At 39.2% G+C, this 24,436-nt stretch overlaps 1 protein-coding gene across 1 annotated transcript; it reads left to right on the forward strand.

Moving 5' to 3' along the window:
• Nucleotides 1–7,284: 7,284 nt before the first annotated feature.
• Nucleotides 7,285–22,528, forward strand: glra2 (glycine receptor, alpha 2). Its single transcript, XM_042494783.1, has 9 exons — nucleotides 7,285–7,370; nucleotides 8,032–8,153; nucleotides 12,180–12,247; nucleotides 14,520–14,743; nucleotides 16,930–17,012; nucleotides 17,098–17,235; nucleotides 17,314–17,528; nucleotides 20,738–20,887; nucleotides 22,247–22,528. The coding sequence occupies exons 1-9, from the start codon at nucleotides 7,285–7,287 to the stop codon at nucleotides 22,526–22,528; spliced, it is 1,368 nt and encodes a 455-aa protein (XP_042350717.1).
• Nucleotides 22,529–24,436: the final 1,908 nt, after the last annotated feature.

Here is a 24,436-nt window from a genome sequence, read left to right on the forward strand (position 1 = left end):
ATATGTCAGTGGTACACTAGAAGAAGGTATTTAGGTCAAAACAAAAGAGCCCTCTGCACAAATCTGATTTGATTGCATGATTTCCTAGAAATAACAAAATCTCCTCAATAATTTTATTGTGGTACTTTGTGCATCTTGTTTTCTCTGTAATTTTTAACTTAACATTCAAGAAAGCCGTTCAGCCTCTGATGCATTTGCCAAAAACCCTAGCTGCTCACATTATAATTCCTGTTCCTGTGAGTAACACTGAAAATGAGTCATGAAAAATGCTATAGCTGAACTATTAAAAGCCACCCTGACACGACTGAAAATAATCAAAAATGATCAGAACCCTCTGTGTTGTGTGCTTTCAAACTTGAGAAGGCTTGTTCTCTGTAAATGTTTTGCTTCTTACATCAATGTATTTCAAATTAAAGCTTTTGTTTGGTTTTGATGTACCACCCCAAGATTATTATGAAGGCCCCATGTGGCCACCCCCACAAAGAATTTATGGGTGCGCCACTGTTTTGAGGTAAAGTTTGAAATGTATTTAATGGTTAAGTGAAGAAAAACAATGTGGACATACTGGAAGCAACTCAGATTCATGATGAAAAACTATTTCAGTTTTAAAAGAAATGTTCAGAGTAAATACAGTTGTGACACAGTCGTGACTGTATTAAACCTCCAATATTTTCTGACAGTTTAAAGCAAGACAAACATGATGAGAAGGAGAAGAGACACAGCGAGTGTCCATTCAAGAAGACACTGATGCTTGATAATAGAGAGCAGTGTGTCTGTGGGCTGCCAGCGATCTTCACTTCTTTACTTCAGGAGAACACACAGCAGCTCAGCTCACAAGATAAAAAAATGTAACACTTTACCTGTAGGTGGTATTTATGTTTAAATGCACTGCTGGGACAGAAAGCAACACAGGCAGCCCTCCTTTGTACTGTATGCTGCTCACTTCTATAGAACTCAGCTCACCTTGAGTTTGACAGTCAGTCATCTCTAATGTATTCTTCCATTTGACAGGCTGCATGCTAATCATTTTTATGAAGCCATGTTTGTGCAAGCATGCCTTCTCTTCTAACAGTGAACCTTAAACCTTGCACATACTTCTCTATATGACAACAATTATAATGCCCCGTGGTACTCCTGACAGACCTGGTGAGATGTTGTAGCCAGCCACGTGTAACAGTGTTCCCTGCTACAGGAATTTTCCAGCCACAGTTTAAAAAATGTCACATTAGGGTGGAATACCAGCACATTAATATTCAACACAAGACTCTGCTTATAAGAGATTAGTTTCCTCATAAATATCTAAAAAAGCCAAGGAACAAGCGTCGCTCTGCCAGTGTCCCCCTCATGGGTAACTGCTCTCATTACGTACATCTAAGCTCTACTGAAAGGAGGAAAAAACTGATGTAAACCAGTTAGTTCAGCAATTGAAATTGCATACAATCTTCAATCTATTCTTGCGTCACTTTGACAGCTGCACAACTCCAGCAACAACGCTCAGCGAGACAAGCCTGCGAGCTAGAAATAGATAAATTGTGAGCCAGTGTCAACATGGAGGAGACATTGGCCAAGGAAGAGTGTGTGTTGTGTGTGCTGTTTAGGGTTTGGGTGACTACACACAAACTGGAATTCGGGGAAGACACAGTAACATGCAGATCAGAGTGTAAACATAATGGATATCCTGTTGCTTGAGGAAAAATTGCTTAAAAGGATAGTTCAAGTTCTTTGAAGTGGGGTTGTATGGGGTACTTATCAGTAGTCAATGCTTTACATACAGTAGATAGTGTTGGCATATCCCAAATTTGGAAAAGCAGGCTGAAGTCGGACACAGAAGCTGAGCAATCCACAGCTGTGTAGTTTAGTGTATATTAGCTACCTTGAGTCCCATCTAAAAAAAAAAAAAAAAATCAATATCAGTTTAATTGTACACTATATTGACAGTATTTTCAATGCTTTACCTCTCTGTCAGAAAGTAATTTCTTAGCCAGACTGCACTGAGAAAAACTGATTTAACATTGCTGAAAACAGGAGCTGCTGGTCTACCTCAGCCTTGATCCAAGGTTTCCCATGTTTCATTTATTTCTGTCAGGCCGCCACAATTAAAATATTTACCGCCACAAATAGATTTAATACAGCTACTGAAATATGTATACCATGCCCATATTTATTGCACCACACACTAGGAGTGCCAAGCGTTCTCCAGTCAAAAACGGAGCAGTAGAACACCAGGTGCAGTGAAAGTGAAACTAAAGAGCTCATAGTGCTGGGTCTAAAAGTTTGCATTCACTCACTCTGCACTCTGCTTCTCCTCTCATTCATTGATAAGATCAGCTCTAACCGAATCAATTATTCACCCCACAACTCAAACTGCTACTGTGGGATAACAATACCCTATGATGAGTTTTGCCTGCACTGCGTTCAGTGACGCAAAAACGTCAGAATTTAGAGATGGTGCACAGACCCCCATCCACAGCAGTACAGTGCTTGGTATCCGTGTCGGACTCCAGCCTGCTTCTCCAAACTGGGTGCACGCTGACAGACATCTGCTGTGTGTAATACATTTTGGATAAGTACCCCACTTCAAAAAATCCAAACTATCCCTTGACAGATTCATGGTGGTCTTAAGTGTTCTATATGATGTATACATCCTGTTAAAGTGATGTGTGGTTTTATTCAGCTGTTTGGATGTGCAGAGACAGAGACTGTAGGGTGTGTACGGGGGGGTCTAGACTGGGGATCAGCAGGGTTTTCAGTGCTCAGTGATGGAGAAAGGCTCTGTGGCTGTCAGGTTGCTCCCACTGATGAAGGGAAGCTGTGATTGACAGATGAGTCTTAGTGGAGACCAGCGCTGCTCTCTTTACTTGGCCTGAGGGATAGCATGACCAGAGGAGCAGCATCCTTATGGGGCATTTAGACTGTTCATTCACCCGTGGGTCACTCTATAGCTCCTATATTCTACCTTGAGGGGCATTTCTCCATGTTGTAACCAGGATGTGTGTTTTCTCTAAACATGTTCGCCATTCTCTCATGTGCCTCGGAATAGCTTTATTTTGCTACGACAGAGATTATGTTGGGATTGCGTTGGGTGTTGTGGCACTAGAGGATTCGCCAAATCCTTCCTTCTCCTCAAGAATCCACTCATTAAATCCTTTTGCATTCTTCCTCTGGCGTGTTGCATCATCTCATCAAAACAGCTCCCACCACCAAGTTACTTCTATGTATCCCTGCTAGGCCTCGGATCAGCTCCATGAGTTGAATTATAGAGCAAAAAAGTCATTAAGGTGGGATAAAGATACAAGGAATCGATGGAGCAATAGATACTCTGCAGCTCTCAATTGTCTCCAGTCCAGTGCTCATGAGCGCTGGGGTGGTAAAGCCTGCTTGTTGTTTCCAGGTGAGCTTTCCAGCCAGTCCACAACTCTTGAGATATTGAGGGGGATCAATGATTAACAGCCTACAGAGCTGGTTACTGCTTCAACCTTATTTATCTTAAAGTGCATAAATGGAAATCTTAGGCTAAACTGATATTTTGGGTTGCCATATTTTAACAGAAAGGTTACAGAAGATTTAATTTTAAAGCTATAAATTGTGCTGCAAATCCCTTTAGACAAGACAATAAACCAGATGATGTTAAACCCTTAATTCCCCACAGAATAACAGGCGGCAGCGACCAATCTTCGATGTGTGTGGGCAGCTTTAAAATAGCTCCTTTGCCCGTCTTGAGCCTGTAATTTTAATGGCTGCGAGGAAATAAATGAGACAGACAGCTAGTCTGAGGAATAGTTCTGTTTTATCCCCTCCTTTCAGAGAGAGGCACCCAACATCTCTCTCTCCCCTTAATGACACGCAGATTTGACTTGTTCTCCTTTAATTATGCGACCCACCTGGCCCCAAAGTCCTTCCTTATGGAAACTAATGGCCAATTGAAGCTCTGGTTGGTTGTCATTACTCAGACAAGCCGACTGCTGCTGTCTCAGCTATGGGAAATAAATGACTTGAGTGCAAAGAGAGAAATTTTTGGCCCTTAACCAGTAGGAAATGTATTCATTAAAGCGACTTCACATAATATTTGGTGTTGTAGATGTTATTTCTGCCTTGGATCAGGCACAATGACATGGGAGTCATTGATGTGCTGCTCAGGGGTAGAGAGGAGGGATGGGGGGGGGGGGTCTTTGAGGCTCCAGCCTTGAATATTTTCTCAAAACCCCCGAATCTGTGCTATTCCATAAAGAAATCTAATATAAGTGAGTAAATGTTCCTCTGTTGGCCTATAATTAAATTCAGAGTGTTGAAGGCCACAATTACTGTGCATTGTTTGGGATCCTTGATTTGCAGTTAGGACAACCCAGATTATAATAGCATGGATTCAAATGTGCAAACATTTCAGTCCATGTAGGACTTTCCTCAGTGCAAAAGGAGACATGCATGCTGGTTCACCATCACTCTTACAGGTGCACCTGCTCAGTCATCAGCATCTTGATTAAGCACACAGAATACCAACAGGCCACATCGTTACAAGTCCAATAGAAAGCATTACAACTATAGTCTCAAACAATTTTTCACTGTCTGTGCAGCCCTGAAAACATGTATAATAAGGAGATCTGAAATCCAGACTTCAGTCCAAATCTTTATTTGTTCTTTGTGCAAATCTTTCTTTGCAGCAACGTGACATTTTTCTGACTTCTGCACAAGAAAAGGCAAGAAACATGGAACAGATTTTTGGGGGTTTTTTTTGAGGTGCAGCTCATCCTACCATGGATTGATATGTAACAGACTCATTAGCTAAACATTCACTCTGTAAAATCTACTCCAGCATAGTATAACAAAAATAGGTCTGGCAATTAGTAATACTGTTTATGCCCAATTACAACCATACCTATGTTATGTTACTTAAATTTAGTAATATCATTTTTTGGCCTCAGTGTAGGTGGCAGAAATGAAGATTAGTCATCCTCATCATTTGATGTGTTATGGTCTTAGATTTATAAAGACAGTTGAAGAACAATCAGTTACAAAATAGGATATAGGATAATAAATAACAATAAATCTTCTTGGGGATCCTTTCATCATATTTTTTTTCTATGAAGAAGTTCTATTTTGATGCTTTTGTAATGCACTCTGGCGCCTTATTTACCCTCTAAATGCGTTTTTTTCATACAATTTTTCAATTAATCATGAATTGTGACGAGAAAAATATTAGTTGTTAGTAATTAGGTACAGAATACATGTCATATTGAAAATGTGTTGACTACAGACTACAGTATAAGTATTGGAAGTATAAGTGGTGGAATGTAACTGAGTACATTTATTCAAGTACAAGTATGAATAACATGACAGATTATTAGATTCAGGGCGTTTTTTGTAATAAGCAGTCCAATTATTATTTTTGAAGTATATATATAGCCTATTTATTTAGATCGGGGGCCATTAGGTTGCCTTCGAGGCAACCTAATGATGCCACTGCCACGATGGCTCTTCCTTGGGTTGCCCCCCTCAGGTTTGGGCTGAGCCCTGGATGCTTACAACATCTGGCTCCGCTGCTCATCATTACACTTGTTAGTTTCTTTTTCTTACGTGGAAATACAGTACATGTGCTTGTTGGTAAATAATTCATACATCACATTCAGTTTTTATGGGGTCAAACATGCTGTGCGCAAGACCTCCGATGACATTAAGCCCCGAAACCAAGCCATACATCCCCAACCGTGACACTTTTAACTTCATCATTAAAGAGGAGGAGAACACGATGGCTCTTCCTTGGGTTGAAACAGGCCAACATGATCTGGAAACTGGTCAGTAACCAAGTGTAAGATGGCCCCCAGCTTGTCACAGCATTGAGCCATGTGATGCCGAGAGTCACCTCACAATATGATGCTCAATGTGAATGAAATACCATTTTTTTCGCTAAGTTTAGCTGCTTCTTCCACAGCACATGCCTCTGTGTTCATGCGAAATGAGTCATTCATGCCTGTGGTCCACGAAGCTTCACAGCCCACTCACATCCTCACACTGCCAGGTTTCCCGTGCAGCCTCTGCATCAGTACCGAGAGCTTATATACATATATATTGAATAATAATTACTAAATCTGTGTGGTGGCCTCTTAAACCTCGGCTCCTCCACCCTTGGGCTTCAGCCAGCCGATAGTATGTTTCCTGCCGTCTCCGTCTGTGTCTCTGTCAGTCAGCGCTCTTCCGTCTCGCTCTGGGAGGCCAACCTTTCAGCATTTCCAATGATGTGCCACGGAAATCTGTTTCCAGGGCAACCGGGGTACCAAATACTCTCCCAGCGGCTTCTCGCTTGTGCGTCCTTTGTTTACACTTTTCATATTTGTGTGAGGATGTAGGTTGCTCTAAAACAGACAAGGCTGGGGACAACAAAAAAGGCACATTGCGTAAAAATACATCCAAGGATGATGTCCGAGTCAATAACACGTTTAGTAGCTGTTTTCTAATTGTCATGAGTGGATAATTCTGGTTGTGCTTTATTACAAGTGTAAATTTCCGGTCATATTTTCACGAGAGGATCCATGTTTACGTAAGATTCCCCATGTTACACATTTGAAGTCTTGTACTTAATTACACCGCTGGGAAACATGAAACAGCCAGTTGATCCTGGTGCGCAGCTGCGCGCGCTCCCGTCAAACCCTAGCTCTAACATTTAAAACTAACACCTTTCGTTATGTAACCGACAACGAAGACAATGTTTGCATGTGTTTCTGCTGATTATCTCCCTCGTTTATTTAGACTTATTGAAAACCAACTCACGTCCACCACTTTTAAGCCTTGCGCTTGCGCGTAAAGGAGCCGGGAGCTGTCCAAGTGCTGAAACGAGAAAAGGCGTTCCACTTCTATTCCTCAACAGAGCACCGTCCTCCACCTGCCAAACATTTCACTTCATGAGTAACAACACGAGCCGGCGGGGTTGTCTTCTTCACAGAGCGAGATCTTGCCGATCCGAGCCAACGCCGAAAGCTTCTTGCGTTGTTTTTTTTTTTTTTTTTTTTTTTGCTTTGTTTTTTTTTTTTTTTTTTTGGGAGTTTCACCCTCTCGGCGTCTGGCCACAGGACTGATGTTTCTTCACACCTCCGCTCCGAGAAATCTGTTTTTGGGAGTTTCATGAAACTAAACTATGATCTGTAGCTGCGTTGAGGAATGTCTACTATATTTTTGTGTGACACAAGAACACCCAAACGCCCACGACTTATTGGTCAGGAAGACAGCGGTGCCCCGATTTGGATTATGTGTTTGACCAATGTAAACATATGGAAGAAATAAAAAAGTGAGCACATGGGAAAACCACCAGGAATGAATCGTTCTTTTATTAAGATTTTGGCAGCTTTATTTACATATTTCATGGAGACAAACAACTTCAGGTTGGTCATTTCATTTGTATGATTTTATAGATTGAACAAATAATTATTTATCCCTTTTAAAGTTTGGAAATTAAGATAATTCAGTGAATTATAGGCGCAATTTAAGAAACAAAATGAAATGTGCTGTGACTTCTTTCTGCACAGACTAAGTTGGTAATTGCTTGCTAGTGATGCGATGATTAGACTGAAGTTACTCTGTATTGTCATCTGAGTGAACTGTTTTTGTGAGAACCATTTGGTCTTAAATACACATTTTGCCTGTAGTACAATGACTTTCCAATGACATTTACGCACGTAATGCTATTATCATTTTTTCTTTTATGGCACCATGACATTTCTACGATGTTATATGAAATCACAGCACAGGCTACTGAGATATCTGTGCAGCAATCTTACATGATGTGACAAGCTCTGTCTCGTGAAAAGGAGATGCCAACGACGTCGAAATCACACCAGATTGGTTTGATACGTGTGTGCTCCTAAACGCATTTTCTAGTTTGCCTGTGCTTGCCCATCACTCCCAGGCAGCTGCTGGGCGACAGATAAGGTTTAACTCCTGGTTTTCAGCCGCGACTTCAGACTGTTAAAGTGATTTTTCTCACTCTCTCTTTCCGTGTGTGTGTGTGTGTGTGTGTGTGTGTGTGTGTGTGTGTGTTTCCAGAGCTGTGGATGCCAAGGAGCACGATTCCAGATCATCCTCCAGCATGTCTCCATCAGACTTTCTGGACTCACTCATGGGTCGCACGTCTGGCTATGATGCACGAATCAGACCCAATTTTAAAGGTTTGTTCACCATTGTTTTTTTAATCTTAGCACACCTTTCTTCACACCCAGACTCACCTTTATACCCCCAAAAACCAAAGTAACACCACATTTTTTTTTGTTCAATTAGTGATGGAGTGTTTTTGCATGCAGAATACAGTATCCACCCCCTTAACCCATTGAAACCTGAGCAGATTGGCTTACAAAAACATGGAAAAGGCAAGGAGCAGCTTACCAAGAAATGACCCAAAAATTCGCAAAAAAAAGTAAAAATTATAAGAAATATACCTAAGAATAACAAAACAAAACAATCAACAACAAACAAATAAATAAAAATGAAGTTAAAAAAAGTAAAAACAAACAACAAAAACAAACAAACAGTAAAATGTCCTATGGAAAAATGTGCCTAAAATAATACTACATTAATATTACAAATTTCTTGCAATATGCAAAAACACTTCTTGCAAAATCACTTCAGTTGCTCATTGCCTTTTCTCCTGTTTTCAAATAAAGCAAATTAATTTGCTCAAGATTCAAAGGCTTAAATAGTTGTGAAAGCAGCACAAGGTGGCACAAGAAAATGGATATTGATCCAGATTTCAAAGGGTTAAACACAGCAGACTTACATTATTACTTATCTGGAGATCCAGTTATCTGATGTCCTTGGATAAGAACAATCAATCATTTCAGTTGACAATAACATTGTTATCCTGGTTTGCATTTAAATCATCAGCTAACCCCTCATTGCTTGTTTTCATTTGCCAGAATCATTTCAGATAGAATTCATATCTCCATTAACCCTTTGAAACCTGTGCAAATTGACTTGATTTCCTTCAAAAACATGGGAAGAAGGCAATGACTAAGATAAAGTGATGCAAAAAAAGTAAGAAATTAGTAAAAACAAAATACAAGAAAATTACCTGCCCCTGATAATTTGCAGCAACAACAACAACAAACAAAAACGACCCCAAACCAAACAAAGAAAACAAAACCAAAACAAAATAGGGAAATGACCTGAAAAAATATAATTATAATATTATATATATTATTATAATATAATTATAATAATTTTGTAAAATAACTTTAAATTCATAATTATGATACTTAGAAGTATAGTGCTCTGGAAAATTTTCCCTAGCTTTTTAAAATTAACTTTTCCTCTAAATCTACTAATTTCATGAAATTTGTGTGACTTTACTTTCAAGTTACTTATTGCCTTTTTCGCATGTTTTTGAAAAAAAATAAACAAAAAACAAAAATAAATTTAAACCAATTTGCCCCCAAGGGTTCAAAGGTTTCAAGGTTTAAATACTTGTGATGCATCTTAACATGGCACAAGAAAAATGATGTAGATTCTGGTTTCAAAGTGTTAAGTAATAATTTGGAAACAAAAAAACAAAAATATCACAGCCACAGTTGCACACAGGGATGCCACCGTGACAGGCCAAATGATGGATGGTAACCCCGTGGCAAGGCTGCAGGCTACTGACTTCCCCTGTTGTTGATGCTATGATGCTGGGGACAGACAGAGCATCTGTCACTGGAACGGAGCTGAGTGAGAGGAGGCCGGCCCGCTGGGGCTCAGGCCCACTCCAGGCTGGGTCAGGTGGGCTGGGATTTGTTGGAGGAAGGGGAGGGGGGTTCCAGTTGTTGAAGCAGCCAAGACGGAGACTGATCAGCAGGATTCAGAAACACATGGCCCAGATCTTTCCTCTCCATCTGGGCGAAAAGGGAAAATGTTGACAAGATTGCTGAAATGGACTTAAGATGGGAGGGGGACAGCCTGTTTAACACCGGCTGGCATTTTCAGGAGGTAAAGAAAGCAACTGTTTCTCTCTCATAAAGAGAGGATGAACACACGTGGATTAAAAAGGCACGGAGCACGATTTTAATGATGTTGGTTATATTTGTATTCTCTCTGTATTTTAGGGCAGATAAAGCTGTCTCATGCACAATCTCTTCTAGCTAGAAAACAAACACTTTTTGCAGGAGCCCACTGCGATGTAAACAGATGATTTCGGTTGCGAACCTGCTAGTCATACTTTGAAGAGAGTGTTGAACTGTATTTCTGAAGGCTGACCTAGATTCCCTTGCTGAGTTTGTTGTGAGGAGGTACTGCTTTATTTTTCTGCTTCTGCTGTTAAATGCAGCTACCTGACGACAAACTGAAGCAAATATTAATACCAAGTGCCATGCAATATTGATGAGGAACGCACAGGGGAAGGGCACTATGAAGGGCTTACAACTTCACTTATCAGATAAGGAAGAAAAAAAAGATTGGCTGTGACTTGAAATGGCATAACATGCCAAGCGTTGCGAAGAGATTTCAGGAGGCCACAAAAAGGACACTATACTCATTAGAGCATGCTGGGTACTTTTTTATTTAGTGTTGGACAGAAAATGCTCTGATCTGATACTGTAGCAAACTACTGTAGAGCTGCAGCTGATGAGTATATTAATTATTTAATAACCTGTAAACTGCTTTCTTGATTCATTGATTCATCTTGAATCTCTTTATGTCTAATCTAAAGTGAAAAAAATGCTTGTTTTTTCTGACCAAAAGTCCAAAACCCAATGATATTTTGTGTAATATCATGGAAGATTAAGAAAATATTTGCATTTCAAGGGAACCTTAGGTATATTTCAACCTGGAGCCTATTTTTTTCACGTTTTTTTGTCTAAGTGAAAGCAATGATTTTTGATCATTTTCCAGTATTGAGAGAGACTGCTGCAGCTGGCAATTGCAGAACAGGCTGCATTCAAACATTTGGATCATATGCACGTCAGTTCACATTCATTAAAAGTGCTTGTTTTTACCACTGACAGGCTCAGATTGTTATTTTAAGTGTCTGACAACAGAGAGAGACCTTTTTGATAAAAAGCAAAATGCTTTATGCTTAACCAGGAACAGCTCCAAAATTATTATGGCCAAACCCACCACAGACTCCATTTAAATAATCATTATTTCAGTGTGCATGGAGCCTGTGTATTAACATGTAAAATCTGTGAATTATGAGTTTATTTAAATCAAACCAGAGCTGGTGATTGTTGGAACAGTGGAAAGATGAACCAAGACATTTATATGATTTTTTTGTTTTTGTTTTGTTTCTGTCTATTTTGAATAAGAGGTGTTTTATGATGATAAAATTACTGTTTATTTAAATTGGGTCTGGTGAGGCGATTGAGATTTTTTTTTTAATGCAATCTGAGTCTGTCAGTGGCAAATATACAAACTTTTACTTTTACTCGAAAATTGACAATGTGCAATTGCCCATTGACATTATATCACAATCTGTTTTTTTGTTCTCTCTCAATACTAGACCAGTTACAAAACCGTTGTTCCCATCAGTCAGTATGACACAAAAACATGGGAAAATAGGATTAAGGTTGAACAATACTGAAAAGATACGTAAAGAACTGGGAACCAGCGATTTCCTTGGCACTCGGCAAAAGAAAAGAAAGATTATTCGATGATCAAAATATTTGCCCATTCATTTTCTGCTGATCAACTGATTGGCTAATCTTTGCAGCTCAACTGTTTGCATGTATGCATGCATGTGTCTGTGTGTGCATGCATCCTCTACTGAATTTGTTAATAACACACAAGAGATCACTACACAATTATAAAGATTACAACAATCTGCATAGGTCCATATGTGATCTTTTGAGTCTGGTTTAACAAAGCATGCAGCATGTCACCATCCACTCCTGGAGCTCCTTTAAAATAAAAATAAAAAAAAGAACGCCAGCGCTTGGTGGTATTAATGCATGTTGACATACACAGTGAAACAGCAGCTTGCAAACCAACAGACCCAAATTTCCTGATGAAACATCTTCACTGCTCCAAACCCAGTCGTCCTTGATGATATGGTTTAAGGCTCTTTCCTGTCATGTCATTGTCATTCCATTTCACAGGTCCCCCCGTAAACGTTACATGCAATATTTTTATCAACAGTTTCGGCTCTGTCACAGAGACAACCATGGTGAGTTCCTCTGGCATTTTGGCTGATTTTCTGCACAATGTGTTATCTATCCCTCAACCTGCAGGTCCACCAGTTAATGTTACCTGCAACATATTTATCAACAGCTTTGGTTCTATAGCAGAAACTACAATGGTGAGTTGAGCGTTGTACCCTGACCCCTGCTCAGGACTTAAGATTGAATCATCCTATTTGTTTTTTTTCCTGTTTTAACATTTATCATTGCTGTGTCACAAAGTGACTTTGTTTATGCCATCAAAGAGTCTATTGGCGGATCCATGAGCCACACAGACATCAGATGAGAAATGTGTTCTCTGATTATCTAAATAGGTATTATTTTCTTCTCCTATAATGCACATTATACACATGTTAGTCAATGTTTAATAATTAATGCAAGAATTCTCATCCAGCAAGTCACTTAAAGTGCAGCCAATAATTGGGGAGAGGGGCTTTCAAACAAGCTGATCTACAATATATGAAGGCATCCAGCTGCCTAGGGGGTAAAAATATAAAACCTGCGAGGCGGCATTGCGATCAAAGGATTCATAATGAGTGATAATAACTACTTAGATTGTGAATGAGGGATGTTAATTTGTGCAGGAGCTGTAGCTCATGAGATTGCCAGGAAATTACACAGTTTTAGACATGCATGCAAAATATTTGGAACCGCCAATATTCTGATGAAATGTCAAACAACATAAGGGCCTCTCATCATCATGACATATCAATTACTCTGAGCAACTGAGCTTTGTGGCACTCAGTTCACCACTAACTGCACTGTCAGTTTTCATTTTATAAATCCACCATTAGCTTCTGTAATGGCTCTTGCATTATTATGATTAATAAGAAACGTTATTATAAGGTCAATTTTTTGCAGCTTGCAACAACAGATCATCATCAAGATGGTCATATGTACGAAATTTAGGATTATATTGGCACTTCAGCCCATTCTCAGTCCACCGCTTTGTCAGTGATCTTGGTGTCAGATACCGACAAGCAGAGACACCTTTTGCGGGGCAATGATACACACCAGATGGTGGCAGTTGTTGACGCAACGGGCAACAATCAAACTCATCTAGGCACCCTTTGAGGCAGTATGAAACACAATGGCTGCCACCAACTACTGTAGTATAAAGACTGAGGAAGTACATATAAGTCAGGCAGGAGGGGTGTTGGATGGGTCAAAGAAACGCTGGACCTTTCCCAGGCGCCCACTGTTAATAACAATGTACTGTGCTGGTATGTGTAGAGTGCTGTGGCAGTGACATATGACATTACATAAAGTTAGTAACAACTATACTTATTTTAAGCCAAGCCACGATGTTTTTTTTTTTTTTTTATCCATTTAAGGACTTTTTTTGCCCACTTTATTTTGAAAAAAGACTGTGTGCATGTAATGAGCAGAAACTGTACAAAATGGCAAAAAACAAAACAAGTGAGAAAATGTAACGAGTGCAAAGTGATGCACCATCCTTGAACATCCATAAGTGATGCACTAGGGTACCTAGTGCATCATATTTTGACATCTAGGTCCACTTATAAAGCGATGGATTAAGTTGGTATAAGAACGAGTTGGGCACTTTTATGATAGTGTTATGGGATGATGTAGATTTTGCCAAATGTGCATTGAAATTCATGTTTTGTTCACCATCCATTCTATTATTTGTCGTGTTGTTATTCATATTACAGTACTGAAAATGTTTTTGTAACATTTGTGACAGAGTGAATGTGATAAAAGTGGTAAAAGAAGGATTCAAACTCTTTAATTAAAGCCAAAGAAGTATTAGCAACTTAATGTACTTGAATTATGAAAAGTGAAAGCACTCATAATGAAGAACGCCCGCTTCCAGACCTTAAAAGTATATATCATGTTATTGTTAGTTAATCTGATTTAATGTGCAAAGAGCAGTTGATGAAAGTGACCTAATTTTAATTGCTTCATATACTGATGTGTTGATAATCTACAAAATAAACAATATTAAAATTATAATATTAATATTTATTAAAAGTCAGATACATTAATATATGTGCCCACATTTTGTATGTAAATTGTACTACAGCTGTCAGATAAATATAGTGGAGTAACAAGTATAATATATCCCCTAAGTGGAATAAAATGGAAATACTTGAGTGAAGTATAGATACGTCAGAATTGTACTTAAGAAAATGTACTTAGTTAGATTCTACCAGTCAATAAAATACACCTGCTAGTTGGCGATTTATCATTGATAGATGCATTTTTGTGTATCAAAATAATCACGAATACGTAAGTATACCAGTGCAATCTTCCTATTTCCCTCATCAAAAGGCGGATATCTAATATTAAATCCCGATACAGATGACTGCTTTCTCATAACCCCCAATCACTGGACTACAAAATATGCAAAGCTGCTTGTCATCTCTGCAGGATTACAGAGTGAACATCTTCCTGCGGCAGAAGTGGAATGACCCTCGGCTAGCGTATAGTAAATACCCAGATTCCTCCCTCGACCTGGACCCGTCCATGTTGGATTCCATATGGAAGCCTGACCTCTTCTTTGCCAACGAGAAAGGGGCCAACTTTCATGATGTAACCACAGACAACAAGCTGCTGCGGATCTTCAAGGATGGGACCGTCCTCTACAGCATCAGGTGAAGTGTTGGACACGCTGTTATCAACAACAACAGATTAAATAAGTGCTAAAGATGGAGGTTTACGGTAGAGCTGGTTAGTTGACAGAAAATGAATCTGCAGCCAATTTTATCATTGGTTTATCAGTTTAGGGGCCAGTGTTTAGGATTTTGTTGCTGTGAGTTTGCAGAACTATAACTTATCTCATGTGCCAAGCATGAAGGAGATTAATAGTTGTGGCAAAAAAAGGGAAAGCAAAAAGGCAAATGGTCCTATCTAGAGCCAGTGTTTGTCTGATGATTTGTCTGTTTCGTGCCACAGTTGAACAACATGGTGGATTCCTCGAGTTAGGACCCGCTCTGTACGTTTGCCCATAGACTCAAATTAGGAAAGAGACCCCTTGCGAAATGACTTGTTTCACTATTGAGATTTTATCCATTTGGTCCAATGACATTTCTTAAGTTTAGAAGAGTCACACTATTACACTGTTTTTACTTCCATTCAAGTTAGTAAAAGGCTAAACAAGAAGTAGCTGACACGACCATCAGAAGTTAGCCCCTCAGCTGCTCTATGATGCAGGCTCCTAGGAAAGCACCTCAGCCTTGCTTCAAATTGTTCCCAGTGGCCACTTGTAGTGTTGCAGGGGAAAAAAAAGATCCCCCGCCCTAAAAAAGCATTTTCCCCTAAGATCACCTTTATGAAAGAGACATCTGTATAACTGATCACAGGACAGCTCAGTCTCCAAACAAGGTGTATTAGGCATCTTTCTATTGTAAATTTTTGATTTATTGAGGTTTTTGATTTGTGAAACGTTGCTTGAGTCGAAAAAAGCCATTTAAAAATCCATGACATCATCACAATATGAGCTGAACGGGAACTCAAGGTGGGGCTGGCGGGAGAAACACTACTGCATATACCCAGTGAGCCGCACACCGCAGAAGTTAACGCAGAAGATAGAAACCTTTTTTTGGCATTACCATTACCATCATTACCTCATTTTAAGGTAATTAAAAAAAAAAATATGACAATTATATATAATTGCTGCCAATAGATGCCCCTAAATCCTGCTTATGGAACCTTTTGTCTTTTATAATAGTGAACTGATAGTCTTTGTGATTTATGCAGACAAAACTAGATCATTTATAAAACATTACGATGTGCTCTTGGAATTTTTCACTGCTTGCGGCATACTGGCCAAGTAATTAATAGAGAAAATATTGGTAGATTAGTTGATAATGAAAATGATTGTTATTTGCAGCCCTTAGTTTACACTGTCTGGTTGTGTTGGTCTTTTACTGAGGTAGAAACCTGTGCTGAGTGAAAAATGATTCTGCAGAGAACCAAATGCTGTGATGCATAGATCACCCCAGGACATGTTCACTTATTGCTTTTCTTACATTTTCTCTCAAACATCAAAGACTGTCAATCCAAAGGATACAGTTTTAAATGGATTTTATCTCATTATGATCACTCCTTTGAAATGGCATAATTCACTGCAGTACTGTACATCCACATACGCGATGTAGATTTTTAATAAAAGAACACTGATTGCAAGAGGGCAAGCTTATCTCAGGGGCATTGTTGAGAATCCAAAGTGAAGATAAGAACAGGAATCTTTCATGTTGGCCTCTCCGCATGCTGAATTTTTGTACATAAAAGCATTGCGAAAGACTCAGAAACATGCAGGTGGGATGGATGGCATTTTAAAGGCCCTATCAGCCCCAAATTTGAGGACAAGATATGAAAATGTGTTTCATTTCATTTCAATACAACTTCAATCACACGCAGCATTCAATTTTCTCTGCAACGATGCGATACGAAGCAGATCAATTTTGAGTCCATTAGAGAGGCTCAGGTGTGGAGGCGGAGTGGGTCAACGGGAGAGATGAAAGGTGGTTAGCCACTCTCACCATTCATGAGAGAAAAGACAGAGTGGGCAGAGTGCGGACCACAATGCATCGCAGAGACAATACGTCGCAGTAATGAAAGTGTGATAGGAACCTGCTGAAGGGAATCCTACATGATATGTCAGAGGCTATCACACAGGAGAAACAATACAGAGATTACCAAAGAAAAGTACAGACTGTGGCAAGCAAATTATTTTTGAACCACAAGTTCACGGTTTAATAAATATATTTATTACAAAATCAAAAATATTCATTGGTGTCCACTGCATCTTAGTGTGTGGCTTTGTCTTGCATCACAGGTTGACTCTCATCCTGTCTTGCCCGATGGATCTGAAGAACTTTCCGATGGATGTCCAAACTTGTACGATGCAGCTGGAGAGTTGTAAGCACTGTCTTCTGTTTTTGTCGCTGCACTTCTACACTTGCATATCAAAACTCTGATTGATCTATTTTTTTTCTGTCTGTAGTTGGTTACACTATGAACGACTTGATCTTCGAGTGGCTGGAGAACGGAGCGGTGCAGGTGTCAGAAGGGCTTACACTGCCTCAATTCATCATGAGGGAAGAGAAGGAGCTTGGCTACTGTACAAAACACTACAACACTGGTCAGAGGACGCACACAACCGCATGTTCAGCTAACACTGCTTTTGCTTTGGTTGCACTGAATTGCATTTGTGTTTCAGGTAAATTCACCTGTATTGAAGTGAACTTTCATCTGGAGCGACAGATGGGATACTACCTGATCCAGATGTACATTCCTTCCCTCCTCATCGTCATCCTCTCATGGGTGTCTTTTTGGATCAATATGGATGCTGCGCCTGCCAGAGTGGCGCTGGGCATCACCACTGTGCTTACCATGACCACCCAAAGCTCCGGCTCCAGAGCTTCTCTTCCAAAGGTGAACCTCTTTAGTTGTCTCTGCAGCATGTGTTTTAAGTTTGTGGGTATAACACATTGTGCTAAGATGAAATTTCTAGGTCTCAATCATGTAAAATCACATAAAAACCCTGTTATGGTGAAACATATCACAAAGTGATGGATTATGAACCAATGCTTTTATGCATTGGTAAGCAATTAATAGGAAATACACACATTTAAGGAATTAAGAACAAGCAAAAGAATATGAATAATGTCTATTTGTAAATGTTTAAATCAAGTTTAACTTCTCATCTATACATGGCTTCTTGAAATCATGAGGTTATGTTGTTGCAGGTTTAGGTCAAACAGTTGCAAGTATCAGTTGTTTGAAAAAACATGATGTATGAAGTTCTGCTGAGATACAGGCAGCTTCGTTAAAAATGTATCAAAAATTGGTGTGATTTATTTAAAAAAAAATGGGGGCAAAGGCAATGAGCAACTTGGTAAGCAATGTTCCACATTGCAAAAAAAAATGTATACTTATTATTAATTGTATACTTATTATTTCTTAAAAGCTAGGGGAAAATGCCTAGGGATAAAAAGAGAAAATCTGGGGAAAACTATATTTATAATCTTAAAGAGCTTTTTGATTTTGTTTTCTTTTCTTTCTTTTTTTTAACCTATGATGATTTTCAGGTAATTTTCTTGTACTTTTAACTAGTTTTTTGCTAATTTTGTTGTTGTTTTGTTGCTTATTGCCTTCTTACCATGTTGTCAAAAGAAATCAAGCCAATTTGCTCATGTTTTGAAGGGTTAAATCTTTAGGTTGTTTTAAAAAACAGGCAGCTTATGTTTTAGTGAGTCATTATTGCCACGAAAATCCTTTTTTGTTTGTTTGGGGGTTTTTTTTGCCAGGGCATCACTGCTGCATTTCTGGCTTGGATAGTGCCAAGAGAATTAGTACAGTGGGGATAGGGCCAGCAAAACTGGGTTATTTAAGCCAAAACATGATCTTTTCCTGACCATTATCAAGTGTTTTTGTGCCTCAACCTATCCACTCATTAACCACAGCATCATTGAAATGTAAAGTTTGTGTCATGATCCTTGGTTCTGTGTTATCTTGTGGACTGGTTTGGGGGTTTTGTGTTATGTTTTCCCTGTTTCATGTTGCACATGTTCTGTTTTCTGTTTTCATTTGAAGAATCACTCCTCATGTGTCGCATCAGGTTTTACTTCCTGTCTTTGTGTGTTTTCCCACCTTAGTGTTTTTAGTGATTCGTTTCACCTGTCCCTCACTACTCCCACACTCCACTCACCTGTGCCCATTAGTTCTTCCTGCCTCTGTCTGTTTCCACCTGTTTTCTGTCACACCTGTCTTTTGACTGTCTCATTTGTCCCTGATCACTGAGTCTTCCCTGCACACCTGTCATGCATTAGTCTTGTTTTCTCCACCACAGTGTTCCCTGCCACACCCTTTTGTCAACCATTCCCTGTGTTTCTGTCCTTTAACCTGTGGCCCCGCCTGCTTCACCTGTGTCTCGTTGGTCTAATTACCTCCCTGTCTATATATACCAATGTCTGTCCCCTTGTCCTTTGTTAGTTTGTCTTTAGTCATCATTTGGTTCCTCACAGATTTTTTTTCTGTGTGTTCTTCACCATGTTAAGACACCCCTGAGTTCTTCCCTGTGTTCCTCATGTTTTCCTTGTTGGTTTCAGTTTAATTTTAATTCGTATTTCTTTTGCACTTTGAGTTTTGTTACCTGATTTTTTTTGGGAGATTTATTTTAATTAACATCAAAAGCTCATTTTTATTCAAATTCATCAACCTGCCTGCCATTCTGCATTTTGGCCCACATTCTGAATGTATACATAACAGTTTCTGTGGTTTGTACAAACACACAAACAACATTTTTTCTGGCTATTGAGTTGCATACACACATATGTGCATTTTAAGACATGTACATTTCAAATGATCATGTCTTCAAATGAATGAAGCATCTGAATAATTTCCTTAAACCACTATAAAAAACATGACACTATACATCATGTTTAAATACAAGGTGTGGGATATCTGCAGGGACCTAAAGACCTTCCTCTATATTAAATTCAAGGGTAAACAATTAGATTGCGCTATTTGTTCTACATACAACCAGTCTGTTGTTTCTGACTGTAACATGGCAGCAATATTTTGCAGCTGAGATTCATTATGCAGGAAATTATGAAGACAAATTAACTATCGAAATAAGATGACAATGCTAGAACCAGCGATGAATGAAATGAATAGAGTATAATTCACTGCTGCTGACTGTCTGAAGTACTTGTGACACAGTGGTGTCTCTTTCATCTTGTGAAAGCCACTGTGAAGCTGCAGTGGATCAGAAACACCTTATTTCAGAGATGATTAAACCATAACTGGGCAGCTCTTTTAACCCGCTCGCTGCGATTCACCGCATTCAACATTTTTGTTACAGCAGTGAAGATGTTGCCATCTAAAGCGTGTGTGCATTGCCGACAGCGGTAGTTTACTTTCAATCAGGGTGTATTGCCATGCACATATTGTGAAAGGTACTACAGGCACTGAGAGTTGGATCTTGATGATCAATCACCCTCCACGCATCAGTGTGCACAAATTCACTGAAGGCGTCAGCCACGTCAGAGATCCTCACATAAAAGACACGCATACTGATAAATATTTAAAGAGAAGCCTTTGAGAGCCCCGATTCAAGAAAACAATAACTTAATATGCCTTAACATCCCTCATATAGCTGAGTTGTTTTCCCCACATGCTAATCAGCTGTCATGGAGTTAGATGGTCACAGTGATGAACAGTAAAGGCTTTCAACTTCATCCTCATTTTTTTAAAAGAAACAGATCAAAAAAGTGCTAAAGGTACAAACTAATGCTACGATTCCTTTTTGCTAATGAAGGCAGCAATTATTTCCAACTGTTTATGGCCATGCAATCACTGACATCACTGGCAGCTCTGATACACTTGTTAGCAAACATTACCTATAATTACAGTCATTTAGAAGTCCCAGTTAGCTGACCTAATGAGCGAGATAAAGAGAGGAAAACAGAGAGAGAAAAGGCAACTGCAGATCACCAGGTAGACTGAACATATCTACAACTCAAAATGAAAACATATAAGTTATATTTTAGGTCAAAGCATCAATAAATACTGCATTTGAACTGTTATCTGATGCTGTCACCTTCAAAGGATCTAACAGGGGAATCTGTTTTTTCTTGCAGGTCTCTTATGTGAAAGCCATTGATATCTGGATGGCTGTGTGTCTGCTCTTTGTATTTGCTGCATTGCTAGAATATGCTGGGGTTAATTTTGTCTCCAGGCAACAGAAAGAGTTCCTTCGCCTGAGGCGAAGACAAAGGAGGAATCAGAAGGTAAGCTTGCAAAGTCTTTACAAGGTTACTGTTTGGTTATTGAACTTTTTTCTCTTGGGATGCCAATGTCCAATGGTTGGCACTGCTTTGCTTCAGACTGAGATATTTTGAAAATATTTGATAAATTTCGATTCAGTTTATGTTGGCATTAATGGTACCCAGAGGATGAATCCTAATGAGTCTGGTGATGCTCTGGCTTTTTCCCTTGACCAACAGGTCGAGGCTTTCACATGCTCAGTGAAATATATCGACCTCTCCCTCATCAATTGAAACCAAATTTGGTACTAGATGGTCTATCATCTAACTCGATGATTCCCTGGCCACCATGAGCCTGACTTTGTTGTGTTTTTCCATTGATATTTAGTAGCAGAGGACTTCTGTCATGAAAAAATTAAAGACACTGACAAAAATGAAAATGCACAAAGAGACGCATTTAAATTAATCTGAGTGCAGGAAATCAAGTGTTTGATGCTCAAACTTTTATGGCGGAGGACCCTCAAAGCCTTGTTTCTTATGTGGCTACCCAAGCCCCCAGGAACAGTGCAGCAATTTTACATGGAGGCCAAAAGTGGTATTACATTGTCAGGGCTCATCTTGTGATGCAATTAGGCCAAGAAAGACTCATTCTAATAGACTTACACTGTAAAAGAGATGTCTGTAAATAACTGGATACAATTTTTTGGGGATTTTTTTTTTCTTGCTAAATGACTCTTTTCACTACCATGATATGTTAACATTCAACGCTGCTGTAAGTCTCCAGTGCGCTTTCTCTTTGGGCCCAATAATGAAGATCCGCTTCATTTCATACCGTGGAAAAAGAGCTTTTTTTGGCTTCATGTGACACTGAGCAACTTTTATAATAATAAACAGGGGCCTCACTTTAACACTGTATCCAGGTCTCTTTACATATATGTATCCATCCTATTGTTGAAACAAACCATACGCCTATTTCTATTGTCGTGAAATTTAGTGCAAACATTAATGTATACCATAGGAGAAATTATCAAGTCAAGTTATTTTTATATATAGGCTAGAGCCCCAAATCCCAAATGACAAATAGGACTGAAAGAACTGTGCAATCTATACAGCATAACACAACTCTTGTTTCAGATATGAGTTTGTGCTAAATAACAGAAAAATGACTACATGGAAAATCAGGATGACCGATGAAACATTATCTTCATCCCCGAGGCAGTCTCTCTAAGTGGTTTATCATTACAGTGTATCAGGTTATCTTTATTTAATTTGAATGTGTTATCTCATGACTAATGTGGATGTAAGTTCACATTGCTAACAGCAACACTGACCAGCGGTCATTAAGAGGTAAAAACCTATCCACCCCTGCTTGTGTTGTTTCAGGATGATGAAATGCGTGAAGGCCGCTTTAACTTTGCTGGCTACAATATGAGTCAGTGTCTACAAACCAAGGACGGCACAGCTGTTAAGAACGCTGCTCCAGCTCCGAACCCTCAACCATCTGTCCCCAAAGACATAGACACCATGAGGAAGAAGTTTGTGGACAGAGCCAAGAGAATAGACACTATCTCCAGGGCCGCCTTTCCTCTGGCATTCCTCATCTTCAACGTCTTTTACTGGGTCACCTACAAGATCATCAGGCATGAGGACATCCACCAAAAGTAAAGACCCTTGACAAACATTTTTTTTTTCATTTCTCAGATTGAGAAATGCTTGGGAAGCACAGTGAGATGACTGTGCATCGGTACCGTGGTGGTGATGACAGTGGCGATCTTTCAGGGATAATAATGTATAATGTTCATGCATCATACAGTAATGCTCATGTTCTGATAATGTGAACAGCTCTCTTGAGATGCTTTTTGTTGTTGTACTGCTGCATATTTCCTGAAAAAATCTGGAAAATGATTTTAACTCAAGGCTTAGTAACATGCTGGAAAAGATGGACCAAATTTTTGTCTTTGAGTCAATCCTGCCTTGGCATCTGTACAAGGAAACAAAGAAACATTCCATGGATTTGTAACTGTAAGGTAGTCAGACCCTCAAAGACTTTTGTGATTGCAAAAAGGGTATTTCTTAAGGATGCTTAAGACTGTTTTATATCGTAATATTGTCATGGCACTTCCTCTCTGTTTCTACAAAATAAAGCAGCAAACTTCTAAAACATACAGGCAGAAAGCACATCCTTCAGACATTAGGCAGCAGCCCACATTTCAGGCATGGGCGCCAACAAAGCAGATCTGGAATTGGATACCAAGTTTTTATGAAATACCCGAGGCCTTAGATATCAAAGATTTGGTGAGATGACGTGCTTCTCTATTTTTTCAAGCATCTCCTCTCTGTCAGTGGTCTGTCAGAGCCGAATGCAGTGTTTGATCTTTTCTACCTGTGGCCAGACATCCAAAGGTTGTTGTTTCCTTTCTCTCTGAGTGTATTATAAATCACATTCATGGACAACTGATGTCACTTCAAGTCAGTGTTTGAAAGTTTATTCTGATGTTATAAAAGTCGCATTTTTTTTCCTTTCATTCTAAAGTAATTTATTAAATAAACTATCATATATTTCACAAGCTACGTTCATAAAAGTATAACGGCCAAGTGTATAGGTAAGCCTTCAAACTGTGAACACGCACTTCATTATTCAATGTTTGTCATATGCCCATATCCACATGAATTCATTTATATTCCAGGTAAATACTCCAGGTATCTTAGGTATGGTTTTAGAGTTTGAGACTATGTTTTTGTAGATTTAGTCTGATGAAATATTTATTGTAATGGAGGAAAAAGGTTCTGTTTGTTAAAAAAAAGCTTTCTGTATACTTCAACCTCCGCTGTGGCCTGTTTCCCTCCACTTGGCGTGTTTGTTGCTGAATGGTGACATTATGTTTGATGGATACAACAGTGAAGGACAGATCTGCAGAACATCCATGGTACAGAGCAGCTACTGGTCCTTGCACTCCTGATATACTGTAGTGAAGAACCCCTTTCTTGAATGCTATTCCTGAAAAAAAAGTTATTTACTGGTCTGTACATCAATAAAATTGACTGCACCATATTTACTTTATTTCCACTTCTCCTGTCATGTATAAAGTGCATTGTGCCTTTGTCGATGCACTTACACCCCATGCTGCTTTCTTCACATGAAAGAAATGAATAGACGGATGCCTTTCCGGAAAAAAAAACTGATAAATAAAGGCACAAACACACGAGAATTCTTTTCGCGCCTGGGTTGCAGATCAGATCAAAGAAAACGACATACACGGTCTCCTCACCGAGCGCATAAGTCAGGGTGATGACACACGCCATGGATCGCTGGGTGGCCTGGGGTAACACAGATATGATCTGACAGCGGGCTCCCATTAATGCATGATAATGGACTTCACACTGTAGTGTTGAGATTCCATCAGCTGGGGCTGAGCTACCAGTTGAATGGAAAATATTGGCATGTTTATCACAGACAAGAAAGATATTTTACTAGATATTTGGTCAATAAAGGTGCTTTTTAAAATATACTGCATTTAATCCTTTAACATCTGGATCATCCATTTTCTTTTGCTACATTGAGATGCTTTTCAC

Source organism: Plectropomus leopardus, chromosome 10, assembly GCF_008729295.1.
Source record: "Plectropomus leopardus isolate mb chromosome 10, YSFRI_Pleo_2.0, whole genome shotgun sequence".
Classification (NCBI taxonomy): Eukaryota; Metazoa; Chordata; class Actinopteri; order Perciformes; family Serranidae; genus Plectropomus; species Plectropomus leopardus.